The sequence below is a fragment of the Pan paniscus genome, chromosome 15 (assembly GCF_029289425.2).
Source record: "Pan paniscus chromosome 15, NHGRI_mPanPan1-v2.0_pri, whole genome shotgun sequence".
NCBI classification, from domain to species: Eukaryota; Metazoa; Chordata; class Mammalia; order Primates; family Hominidae; genus Pan; species Pan paniscus.
Window position 1 is genome coordinate 105,888,368 of NC_073264.2, and position 12,578 is coordinate 105,900,945.

Sequence of the window (12,578 nt, forward strand, 5' to 3'; positions counted from 1 at the left end):
ACTTTGGGAGGCCAAGATGGGCAGATCACCTGAGGTCAGGAGTTCGAGACCAGCTTGGCCAACATGGTGAAACCCCATCTCTACTAAAAGTACAAAAATTAGCTGGCCGTGGTGGCATGTGCCTGCAATCCCAACTACTCAGGAGGCTGAGGCAGGACAATCATTGGATCCCAGGAGGTAGAAGTTGCAGTGAGCCGAGATCGTACCACTGCACTCCAGTATGGGTGACAGAGCAAGACTCCATCTCAAAAAAAAAACAGAAATGGCCTCAGCAAAGTTTGCCCACATGGGTGCCTGTGCCCCACCAGTGTGGGCTGAAGGGGGCCGGCCCTGCCTGCAGAGGGCTCTGCTCATTGACCAGACTGAGATGACTGGCAAGTCCTAGGCCCAGTGAACACTAAGTTTCCTCCTGCTCAGGCCAGAGCCCCGCCCCTCCTGTATCCATGCAGCCCTGTGGACCCACCTCAGGTGTGGTCTTCACTGTGGTCACGCAGCGCCCAGGGGAGGGCCTTCCCTCCCCCAAGGTCACGGCCTGGTTCCATTGTGTGCCACCTCCCCAGGCCTTGGTGCACGTTACTCGATGGGAGTGGGCATACACGCCCTTCCCCTTCCCCAGGGGCGTGCGGGTGCCTGGTGACCTGGGGGCAGCCTGGCAGGGCGCAAGGCACTGACCTGGGAGCTGCCACTCTTAGGTCGCTATCCCTGGCTACGTGGGTCACATGTCAGCCACAGCTGGCTACGGCCTGGCTCAGAGTCCCAGGTGGGCTGAGCGGGGCTGGTACACTGGCGCTGACCCAGGCTGCCCCGCCTGCGTGTTGATGGTGGCAGCAGCAGGCTTAGCCCACCTGGCCCCTCCTGCACAGAGACCTGGAGGATGCCGACCTGCTGATCCAGCTGGAGGCTTTCGAGGAGGCTAAGGCCGAGGACGAGGAGGAGCTGCTGCGAGTCTCTGGCGGGGTCGACATGAGCAGCCACCAGGAGGTCTTTGCCTCCCTGTTCCACAAGGTGGGCTGGGGGCTGCAGGGCGGAGGGCAGCCCTCCAGGGCAGGCTGTGGCCCTGAGGTCCAGAGGCTGGGCCTGGAACGGTCCTCCCTGCCCTGGTCAGACCCTGCTGTGACCTGGGCCATGGTGCCAGCTTTGGGGTCAGACTCCAGGGAGCAGCAAGGACCCAGGGGTTGGAAAGGGAGGTGGCGCCTAGAGCGGGCAGCCTGGGGGCCGGGCTGGGCCCTGGGGGCAAAGCCAGGGCCACAGGACCCAGAAGGACGGGGCTCCAAAGACCAGTGCGGCCCACAGCCGGCCATACTGTCCTGGGCCCCAGCTGCCCAGTCCCCATCAGGTCGGCTTCAGAGGCCTCAGGGCTTGGTGAGGGGCTAAGAGGCTGAATTCTCGTCAAGCTCAGGCCTTCCCCTCATTCCCTGAACCTGGCAGCTCTCATCTGGGGGCAGTTGTGTCCCCAGGTGGCATCTGGCAACATCTGAAGACATTTTTGGCTGCCACGGCTGGGCAGGGGGTGCTATTGGCATTGAGTAGGTAGAGAACAGGGGTTCTGTTTAACATCCCATAATGCACAGGACAGTCCCACATGTCACCAGTACCACAGTCGCTGAAACTCTCATCTCTAGGGATCCGTGGGAATAGAGGGGGTGATGGGGCTGGACACCCTGGCAGACAGGCCACAGTCCTTAGTCCACCAGGGAGGGGCCGGCTGCTGACCTGCACCCCACACTCGCCCGTCCAGGTGAGCTGCTCCCCGGTGTCTGCCCAGCTCCTGTCGGTGCTGCAGGGCCTCCTGCACCTGGAGCCCACCCTCCGCTCCAGCCAGCTGCTCTGGGAGGCCCTGGAGAGCCTCGTGAACCGGGCCGTGCTCCTGGCCAGCGATGGTGAGGGGGCGGGGCAGGGGCGTAGGCACAGCCTGGTGGGCAGACACTGAGGTCGTAGACCATGGGGGAGGGAGCCTGTCCTTGGCCCCAACCCATCCTCTGCCCAGGGGAGGTGGCCGCTTTTTCCTGCCTCTTCCTCAAGCCCCCATCCCTCCCTCCCCCGCTCCCTTCTCCCTTGACCCTGGACATCCCCTACTGCAGCCCAGGAATGCACCCTGGAGGAAGTGGTTGAGCGGCTCCTGTCTGTCAAGGGGCGACCCAGACCGAGCCCCCTGGTCAAGGCCCATAAAAGCGTCCAGGCCAACCTAGACCAGAGCCAGAGGGGCAGCTCTCCTCAAAACACTACAACCCCCAAGCCCAGCGTGGAGGGCCAGCAGCCAGCAGCAGCTGCTGCCTGCGAGCCCGTGGACCACGCCCAGAGTGAGAGCATCCTGAAAGTTTCGCAGCCCAGAGCCCTGGAGCAGCAGGCGTCCACCCCACCCCCACCCCCACCCCTGCTCCCTGGTTCCAGTGCCAAGCCCCCTCCCCCTCCCCCACCACCCCCCCTGCCCAGTGTGGGGGCTAAGGCCCTCCCAACAGCACCCCCGCCCCCGCCCCTGCCAGGCCTGGGGGCCATGGCCCCCCCAGCACCTCCTCTACCACCACCCCTGCCAGGCTCCTGTGAGTTCCTGCCCCCACCACCTCCACCACTCCCGGGCTTGGGATGCCCGCCCCCACCCCCACCCCTGCCGCCTGGTATGGGCTGGGGCCCTCCTCCACCCCCACCTCCACTACTGCCCTGCACCTGCAGCGCCCCCGTGGCGGGAGGCATGGAGGAGGTCATCGTGGCCCAGGTGGACCACGGCTTGGGCTCAGCATGGGTCCCCAGCCATCGGCGGGTGAACCCACCCACACTGCGCATGAAGAAGCTGAACTGGCAGAAGCTGCCATCCAACGTGGCACGTGGTGAGGGTCCCCAGACCCCCAAGGGAAGCTTCCCCTAGGACGGGGGCTGGTCTCTGCTGGGGAGAGGGGCAGGTGGCACATGGAACTTGTGTGCGCGTCCTGCCCGTGCGTGGCCAGGGCAGCCGGCCCTTGCTCTGGGCCCGGCGCCTGTGGTTGAGGTGGGGACGGGGGAGGAGCAGTGCAGGGGCTACCTCTGAGGACCCCCCTCCACATGCTCCCGTGAGCCAGTGCATCTGGGGTGCCATGGTGCCCTGGGGCCCTGCTACAGGTGCTCAGGTAGGGAGGCAGGGTGCCTGCTGTACGCTGGACCTGGACCTACTGGGCCCCAGGCAGGGCATCCTTTAGACCCTCTGGGAGGCTCCAGCCCCTGCCTGCTGGATCGCCAGGCCCCGGGGCTGCGAGAGCCTCACTGGCCGTGTCCCCACCCGACAGAGCACAACTCTATGTGGGCGTCCCTGAGCAGCCCCGACGCCGAGGCTGTGGAGCCCGACTTCTCCAGCATCGAGCGACTATTCTCCTTCCCTGCAGCCAAGCCCAAGGAGCCCACCACGGTGGCCGCCCGGGCCAGGAAGGAGCCCAAGGAGGTGGGGACGGGGAGGGGACTCAGACCGGGGCCACCTGCCTGGCCACCCTCCGGTACCAGCCTGTTGGGTGGGGGGTTTTCTAGATCACTTTCCTCGATGCCAAGAAGAGCCTGAACCTCAACATCTTCCTGAAGCAATTTAAGTGGTGAGTGAGGGAGGTGGCCCCCATCCCAGGCCACGGAGCCTCGCCTCCACCTGAGCCTTCTGACTTGGGCCTAGCAGTGCCCTCTGCAGGCCGCCATGGGAAGTGCACACTGCATCTCCTAGGCAGGATCGTAGGCGGGTAATAGCCCCATGCTGCCCCAGCTAGGGGCTGTCCAGGCTCCCAGGGACAGAGCGCTGGGACCTCCCCCCACAAGGCCACAGACAAGTAGTGGCTAAACCAGTGGGCCCTGACTCTCAGCCCCCGAGTCCTTTCCTGCTGCGGGTGTCCAGCACTGGCCCGAGGGAGCTGGCTGGACCTGACCCATCCTGCATCTCCTGAGCAGGGCCCATGGAGGGTAGCGAGGGTGGGAGTCAGCCTGGGTCCCCTTCACCGCGTGACCGTGGGCAACAACTCGACTGTTCTGTGTCCCCCCTGCCCTGGCCACCCCATGACTACGTGGGGAGACCCTGCCAGGCGGGGTCCCAAAGAGGCTGGGTGGGGGTGACTCATGATTCACTCACCCCTGCCCGGTCCTCTCCCTGCTCCAGCTCCAACGAGGAGGTCGCTGCTATGATCCGGGCTGGAGATACCACCAAGTTTGATGTGGAGGTTCTCAAACAACTCCTTAAGCTCCTTCCCGAGAAGCACGAGGTAAGAGGACCACCCCCACACCCCACCCCCGGTTAGTGCCACCAACCAAGGGAGAGGCTGTCCTGGGGGCTCCCAGCAGGGAGACAGAGAAGGGAGGCATCCCAGCCCCACCTCTGCCCTGAACCGTGAGCCACAGGGAGCCATGATGGGCACTGGAGGGGCTGAGCCCGGCGGGCAGTCCGGGAGGGCGGGAAGCTGGCATGGGGGGATCCCACATGCCGTTCTCCTCCTGGCAGATTGAAAACCTGCGGGCATTCACAGAGGAGCGAGCCAAGCTGGCCAGCGCCGACCACTTCTACCTCCTCCTGCTGGCCATTCCCTGGTGAGCACGGCCGCCCTCAGACCCCAGGGCCTGGGCCCCAGGTGGGAGGAGAGCAGGAATAGGGAGCAGGGCCCAGCCAGGGAGGAGAAGAGGCTGTGCCAATGGCTGCCCCGGGCTCCAGGAGCAGCATTGCAGCGGTTGGGCTGCTAAACATCACTCGAGCCCCACCCCCAGTCCTTCCCCTCAAAGTGTGGGGCTGGAGGCCTCTGGAGGAACTGGATCCCGCTCTGCGCAGGCCCGGGAGGGTGCCTGTTGGATGGGGCAGGCGGCGGAAACCCCCTCCCTTTGCCCACCACCCAAGCCAGAGCCCTGTGCTGAGTGCCCCTCTGGCAGGGACAGGTGGGGGGTGCAGGCCACTGATCCCTGTCTGTGCCATCCCCAGCTACCAGCTGCGAATCGAGTGCATGCTGCTGTGTGAGGGCGCGGCCGCCGTGCTGGACATGGTGCGGCCCAAGGCCCAGCTGGTGCTGGCTGCCTGCGAAAGTGAGTGGGGCCAAGCGGGGCACGTGTGCAGGAGGGACAGGCCTCCGAACCGGGGCGGGAGGGCTGCTCGGGGCCCCTGCTACCGCCAGTATCATAATGGCTGCTAAGAGCACCTAAGGGTGCCAGCCTTCACCACCACTCCAGAAACCACCCTGCTGCCACCACCTCGGTGCACATACCTGCTGGGCACACAGACACACGCATGCCCACCGCCACTCTCAGGCACGTGCACACACGCATGCCCACCGCCACTCGGGCACGTGCACACACACAAGCCCACAAGCAGAGTCACACACATGCACACAGGACACACAGACACACGTACACGCCCCCCCCAACACACACACCCTCACATACATGTACAGACATAAGTGCACACACACAGGCACCATCTCTGAAAGGGGAATCCATGGAGACCTGCCACAGCCACTGGGCAGGGAGAGGGACAGGTACGGACCAGTGAGGCACAGCTCACGTCTGTCAGGCACACCGTAGGTGTCCACTCCCATCGGTGGAGGGTTTGCAGCCCCCAGGCCCTGTCCTGTGACCCTTCCGGCACTGGGCTGAGCCTGGGGAGGAGCCAGGGAGTGCTGGGGCACTGGCAAGCAGGACCACACCCCACCGCCAGGGCATCTGGGGGCTCCGAATCAAGAGCCCCTCTCCAGCCCTGGCTGCCCCTGCAGGCCTGCTCACCAGCCGCCAGCTGCCCATCTTCTGCCAGCTGATCCTGAGAATTGGGAACTTCCTCAACTACGTAAGTCAGGGGCAGCTCCCCATCCCACCTGGTGCCGGGGGCTGGCGAGACTCACTCCCTGCCCCTCCCAGGGCAGCCACACCGGTGACGCCGACGGCTTCAAGATCAGCACATTGCTGAAGCTCACGGAGACCAAGTCCCAGCAAAACCGCGTGACGCTGCTGCACCACGTGCTGGAGGTGGGCCGTGGTGGCGGGGGCATAATGGGAGGGCTTCAAGGCCCCCCGGACCTGGGGTGTAGAGGTGTAGAGGCCATACCCCCATGCCCACCACTCTGGCCGCCGGTCTCCCTGTCTCAGGGCCCCGTCTAGAGCCAGCAGCCTCAGTCAGAGCCACGCCCCCACCCCTCCCAGCACCCCTTCCTTCCTGCAGCACTGGCTCCCCTGCACGAGCCTTGTCCCTCCCCAGGATACCTGTCCCTGATCTGGGGGACAGTCCCTAGGAAAAGCAGAAACATCACAAAGTCATAGCCAGGCCCAAGGGAAAGATTTGAGGGTCTGGAGTACTGGGGGTTTTCTGGACCTTAATTGCTAAGGGTTAGAGCTGGGGGAGTGGGAACAGGGTCATCCCCAGGTGGAGAGTATGACCACAGTGGATCTCACTGGACGTGTCCCATTGCAGGAAGCGGAAAAGAGCCACCCCGACCTCCTGCAGCTGCCCCGGGACCTGGAACAGCCCTCGCAAGCAGCAGGGTAGGTAGCTCCTGCCAGCCCGCCCACCTCAGCCAGGTGGGGGCCTGACTTCTGTCCCCAGCCAGTGAGGTGGCTGCCCGCCAGGGCTGGGTCTCACAGCCGCAGCACAGCCCCTCAGCCAGGTGGGGGCCTGACTTCTGTCCCCAGCCAGTGAGGTGGCTGCTCGCCAGGGCTGGGTCTCACAGCCACAGCGCAGCCCCGGCGCCGCGGAGCCCTGCCCAATAGAACACTTTCCTTTTGGGACAGGACCGGGTCTGCCGTGGCCTATCCCCTTCTGACTTAAGCGAGGAAACAGGCCTAGAGTGGGCAAGGGCTGGCCAGGTCAGGGTCACACCACGGGCAGGTCTAATACAGCCCCTTCACAAGGTGAACCTTCACGACAGCCGTGAGCAGGCTCGGGCCTCCCTCATTGTATAGATGAGGAAACGGAGGCCCAGGAAAGCAGTGTCACCTCCTGGGTCACACAACCCAGGCAGGAGGGCAGCCTGGGCCACCCCACTACACAGTCCGGACCCCTAGCACGGAGTCCTTCCCGGGCTCCACCTGCCCTGGAAGGTTCTCTGGCTCAGGAGCTGCTCAGCCTTGGAGAGAACTAGGCAAGCAGGACAGGCTGACCATTAGGGTCCCCGCCCAGATGCTCACAGGGGGCTGAGGGTCGGCTGGAACAGGCACTCAACCCCAACACTGCATGTGCAGCCTCAGAGTACAGCCTGCAGGGTGCACAGTGGGGTGCCGGGGGGTGCAGGGGAGGGGCTCCCCTGTCCCAGCGAGGCTGACGTCAGCCGTTGCTGTCTCTGCCCGGCCCTCCTCACCTTTCAGGATCAACCTGGAGATCATCCGCTCAGAGGCCAGCTCCAACCTGAAGAAGCTTCTAGAGACCGAGTGGAAGGTGTCTGCCTCCGTGGCCGAGGTCCAGGAGCAGTACACCGAGCGCCTCCAGGCAAGTGGGCACCTGGGCCTGGGGCTGGCGGGAGAGGCTGCCCTGATAGAGTGAGCTGGGCGAGTGGCTGTGCTGTCTCCTGGCTCCAGGGTGGATCCTGGGGCCCGAGTTACCCCAGGTGCGCATGGTCAGGGCACAGGCCCCTGCTCCTTCTCAGAGACCACCGTCCTCAGGGCCTGTCCCTGTGGCCGCCACCCTCCCGCAACTCAGGGCCTCACCCCGGGTGGTGCCCGCGCGGGGCTCTCACGGGACTGTCACGTGCCCTTGCCCCCAGGCCAGCATCTCGGCCTTCCGGGCACTGGACAAGCTGTTTGAGGCCATCGAGCAGAAGCAACGGGAGCTGGCCGACTACCTGTGTGAGGACGCCCAGCAGCTGTCCCTGGAGGACACGTTCAGCACCATGAAGGCCTTCCGGGACCTTTTCCTCCGTGCCCTGAAGGTGGGGCAGCCCGGCGGGACACAGCCTGTCTGGCTAGAGTGGGGTCCCGAGGCCCCTGGCCTTCCTCCGGCAGGATGGGCAGAGGCACCTTTCGTCGGGCCGACACAGCCATGTGGGCCCTGCGCTGCTGCGGCTCAGGGAGGGGGACGCCCAGGCCCATGGAGCCCCTGAGGGATGCCACGCTGGGGTGACGGGGCCACATCTGCCAGTGCAGGAGAACAAGGACCGGAAGGAGCAGGCGGCGAAGGCAGAGAGGAGGAAGCAGCAGCTGGCGGAGGAGGAGGCGCGGCGGCCTCGGGGAGAGGACGGGAAGCCTGGTGAGGCTGGGCCGGCTGGGCGGGGAGGGGGCGACTCTGGGATCCTTGTCTGTGCTCCAGCCTCCCCACCACCCCCAGCCCTCTAGGTGGGCTCCAGGGTCCCATGCTGCTCTCTGAGTGCCCCACGCTCCTCAGTCAGGAAGGGGCCCGGGAAGCAGGAGGAGGTGTGTGTCATCGATGCCTTGCTGGCTGACATCAGGAAGGGCTTCCAGCTGCGGAAGACAGCCCGGGGCCGCGGGGACACCGACGGGGGCAGCAAGGCAGCCTCCATGGATCCCCCAAGAGCCACAGAGCCTGGTAAGACCCTCTCCCACTGCCTCCTCATGGTCCCCTTGCCCCTGTCCCTACCCTGTGCCTCCAGGACTTCACCGGAAAGCCCTCTCCTCTCCCTGGGCCACCCTGGAGGCCCCTAAGACTGGGGACAGCCGAGGGGACAGGTGGTGGCCGCTCAGCCCTCATCCCTCCCTCCACTCACTTCACCTCCTCCACTGTAACAGCAGGCCCTGCCCTCAGTGCTGAAGCAGCAGTCCAGCCCGCTGGGCTCCAGAGAGATGAGGCCAGGCCCACTGACCGATGCCCTTGGGCTCAGAGGGTGCTAGAGGTGGCAGGAAAGGCAGGCGGCAAGGCCCTGGTGGGAGGACCCCATTCCTGGGGTGGCTGCCTCAGGGTGCTGAGAATGGCATGGCTCAGTGTCCCCCACCCTGCCACAGTGTAGACAGACCAAGGACGCTGAGGCCGGGTCCTGCTCTGAGACATCAGAGGAGGCTTTCTGGGGAGGAGGTTTTGCAGGGCGTTCAGGTAGACAGCAGAATGGAGGAGGCTGCACTTGGGCTGGCTCGGGGGCAGGGTGCCTGCCCTTCACTGGTGTGTGCCTCCATCCAGTGGCCACCAGTAACCCTGCAGGAGACCCCGTGGGCAGCACACGCTGTCCCGCCTCTGAGCCCGGCCTTGATGCTACAACGGCCAGCGAGTCCCGGGGCTGGGACCTTGTAGACGCCGCGACCCCCGGCCCTCAGCCCACCCTGGAGCAGTCGGAGGAGGGTGGTCCCCGGCCCCTGGAGAGGCGTTCTTCCTGGTATGTGGATGCCAGCGATGTCCTAACCACTGAGGATCCCCAGTGCCCCCAGCCCTTGGAGGGGGCCTGGCCGGTGACTCTGGGAGATGCTCAGGCCCTGAAGCCCCTCAAGTTCTCCAGCAACCAGCCCCCTGCAGCGGGAAGTTCAAGGCAAGATGCCAAGGATCCCACGTCCTTGCTGGGCGTCCTCCAGGCCGAGGCCGACAGCACGAGTGAGGGGCTGGAGGACGCTGTCCACAGCCATGGTGCCAGACCCCCTGCAGCAGGCCCAGGTGGGGATGAGGACGAGGACGAGGAGGACACGGCCCCAGAGTCCGCACTGGACACATCCCTGGACAAGTCCTTCTCCGAGGATGCGGTGACCGACTCCTCAGGGTCGGGCACACTCCCCAGGGCCCGGGGCCGGGCCTCAAAGGGGACCGGGAAGCGAAGGAAGAAGCGTCCCTCCAGGAGCCAGGAAGGTAACTCAGGGAGGGGCCCCGGGCACCGTCCCACGCCAGGGCGCTGGCACCCAGCCGGTCCCTCCCCTTCCCCATTGGGCACTGCAAGTTCCAGCGGCACCCAGGAGAGGTGACTTGGGTGCGGCACGGGAGAGGAGGCGGCAGTGCGTCCACCGCAGGGCGGCTATGTGGGCTGCCGCGGCCCGTGCAACTGTTCCTCCAACCTACTAATTCCCACCTTCACGCCATCTCCGTTAGGGAGTAGGGGGCGGACACCGGGCACCAGGTCCCAGGCAAGTGGCTGCCATCTGGCTTAGTGGCCAGAGAACCGGGCAGCCCTCAGAGGGTGTTGGCATGGCTGTCCCGGGCCCCCCAGCCCCACCCGCTCCGAGTCAGGGTTGCTTCTGTGTGATAAGCCGTTGAGTGCGTTTCTTTTATTTGGAAGCAGAGGTTCCCCCTGATTCTGATGATAATAAAACAAAGAAACTGTGTGTGATCCAGTAAGGTATGTACGCAGCCGGCGCTCCGTGGGGGCTAACAGCAGCTGCAGGGCAGTGGGGCTGGAGCTTGCTGCCCACACCCCTCCGGGACACTAACCTGGCTTCTCTCCAGCCCGCGTGGTGCGTCAGTGTGGCCTTGCCGCTCCCGCAGCCCTGGTGGTGGGCTCCCCGCCCCGTCCCCTCCCTCTCTGCAGGTTACCTGCTCAACTGGTGCCTCCTGCAGGCAGGACGCAACCTCAGTGCTGGCTCCGGGCATGCGGGCCTCGAGAGGGCAGGTGGCAGGGCCAGCCGGACTCCCTTAGCGAGCAGGATCCGGGCCCCGGGGCGTGGGCAGGACCTCCTGGCTGGCAGGACAGGCTGAGGTTGCTCCTGTCTGGTGTCCTGGCCCTAACTGCAGTTCCAGTAACGCTGTGGCTTTCCTGCTCTGTCTGTTGGTGGAGGGCTATCTTCACTCTGAGTGTGTCAATGGCGTGGGGCCTCCTGGGGCATGTCCCCAGGAAGTCTGTGAGGAGACCCGGACAGTCGCAAGGGCAGATGCTGCCAGGGACAAGCACACTGCAACCCCCCCTCCTGTTGGACAGTGTCCTCCCACCCCGAGGCCATGGGTGGGTCTATGGAGAAGCAGATTACCCCCAGCACACCGCTGGTTCTGGGGGGCGACCAGCCAAAGGTCAATCAGCCAGGTCCATCCACAGGGCTGGAGAGGCCAATGCATCCAGCTAGACAGGACCAGCCTGCACTGGGTGGAGGAGGGGCTAGAGCAGAGAACCAGAAGGTCCAGCCCGGCCGATTGTGAGCTCTGTGAGCCCAGGTCGTGGTGTCTTCCAGCACCTCCAGCCTTGCTCAGAGCCAGCCCGGTGTCTGTGCATCACAAATATGCTGACCGCTGGGCCTGGGGCTTAGGCTCAAGGTGCACACCTGAGGTCTGCTGGTGCCCATCAGAGGCAAGAGCAGTCGTGAGCCCGGAGAAGCTTCTCCGGACAGCTTGTCCTCGCTGTTGGGCACGGCCTTCACCCTGGGTTCCAGCTTTTGCTTCCAGGGTCATCTTCCGAGTGTGGCTCTCTGGTGTGAAGCACCCACGTGTACTTTTTAGAAAGGTGCTGGCATCTCCCTTAGAGGCTGGAACTTGGACTTGCAGGCCCTGAGTGTGAGGAACAGTGGAGCATGCAGGTCTGGGGCGGGCGGCCACATCTGACAATGGTCCAGTGAAAGATGGATGTGCCCAGTGCCAGCTCCACGCTCCACCTGGTTCCCTCCTGAACCTGCTACACGTGCTTAGCCTCCACCCGCCCCAGCTCCTGCCACGCAAGTGGCTGAGGGCAAGAGGAAGGAATCCTCTTCTCTCCCCAACTTTTTATTTTCTATTTTTTTTCAAGACGGAGTCTCACTCTGTTGCCCAGGCTGGAGTGCAGTGGTGCGATCTGAGCTCACAGCAACCTCCACCTTCCAGGTTCAAGTGATTCTCCTGCCTCAGCCTCCCGAGTAGCTGGGACCACAGGCACATGCCACCACGCGCGGCTAATTTTTTGTATTTTTAGCAGAGACAGGGTTTCACCATGTTGGCCAGGCTGGTCTCGAACTCCTGACCTCAGGTGATCCACCCGCCTCGGCCTCCCCAAGTGCTGGGATTACAGGCGTGAGCCACCGTGCCCAGCCCCCACCTTTTTATTTAGAAAATCTTCAACACCACAGGAAACTGCATAGATCAGAATGAACAACACCTTCTCCCCGAAATTACAACCATTTGCCAAAAGTACCAAAATTGTGACCATTTTGCTACATTGCCCCCCTCCAACTGAGGCATCTGAGAGTTTCTTATAAACATCATGGCACTGGAGCCCTAAACTCGCCCACAGACACCTGAGAGCACAGCCGTCCTCCCAGTCCCCCCCGGGCAGGGTGCGCTGCCGTCCTCCCAGTCCCCCCCGGGCAGGGTGCGCTGCCGTCCTCCCAGTCCCCCCGCACCGGGCAGGGTGCGCTGCCGTCCTCCCAGTCCCCCCTGGGCAGGGTGCGCTGCCGTCCTCCCAGTCCGCACCCCCCGGGCAGGGTGCGCTGCCGTCCTCCCAGTCCCCCCCGGGCAGGGTCCGCTGCGGGGCGCTTCACGTCCACGTGCTTCTAATACTCGGTACCAGTGTGGATGTGCCACTTGCCCCAATAATTCCTTCTCTAGTTGTTGCTTTGTTGTTTTTGCAAACAAGATTGTATCCAGAGTCACATGCTGTGTTTGGTTATCATATCACTTCAGTCTCTTTTGTTCTAGAACATTCCTGCCCCTTTTTGTCTTGTATGACATTGACGTTCTGGAAGATAACTTCACTTTGGGTTTGCCTGATTGCGCCCCCAAGTAGGTCCAGGTTGAGTTTTGGGGCAGGAGTTCTACCCCAAGGGATGCCATGTCCTCCCCAGCTGGG

General features: G+C 64.2%; 1 protein-coding gene across 2 annotated transcripts in view; it reads left to right on the top strand.

Moving 5' to 3' along the window:
- Positions 1–12,578, top strand: part of INF2 (inverted formin 2) — a 30,191-nt gene that overhangs the window by 15,705 nt on the left and 1,908 nt on the right. The window contains exons 6-22 of one of the 2 annotated variants that reach the window (XM_055098072.2): positions 864–1,005; positions 1,739–1,880; positions 2,082–2,825; positions 3,258–3,409; positions 3,493–3,554; positions 4,103–4,205; positions 4,442–4,527; positions 4,910–5,010; positions 5,694–5,764; positions 5,836–5,943; positions 6,386–6,456; positions 7,276–7,396; positions 7,671–7,835; positions 8,050–8,152; positions 8,288–8,449; positions 9,035–9,688; positions 10,116–10,172. In XM_055098072.2, coding sequence (XP_054954047.1) covers positions 864–1,005; positions 1,739–1,880; positions 2,082–2,825; positions 3,258–3,409; positions 3,493–3,554; positions 4,103–4,205; positions 4,442–4,527; positions 4,910–5,010; positions 5,694–5,764; positions 5,836–5,943; positions 6,386–6,456; positions 7,276–7,396; positions 7,671–7,835; positions 8,050–8,152; positions 8,288–8,449; positions 9,035–9,688; positions 10,116–10,171 — 3,043 coding nt within the window. In that variant the 3' untranslated portion in view covers position 10,172. The remainder of the gene's footprint in view (positions 1–863; positions 1,006–1,738; positions 1,881–2,081; positions 2,826–3,257; positions 3,410–3,492; positions 3,555–4,102; positions 4,206–4,441; positions 4,528–4,909; positions 5,011–5,693; positions 5,765–5,835; positions 5,944–6,385; positions 6,457–7,275; positions 7,397–7,670; positions 7,836–8,049; positions 8,153–8,287; positions 8,450–9,034; positions 9,689–10,115; positions 10,173–12,578) is intronic. The other variant, XM_055098073.2, reaches the window with a different exon arrangement.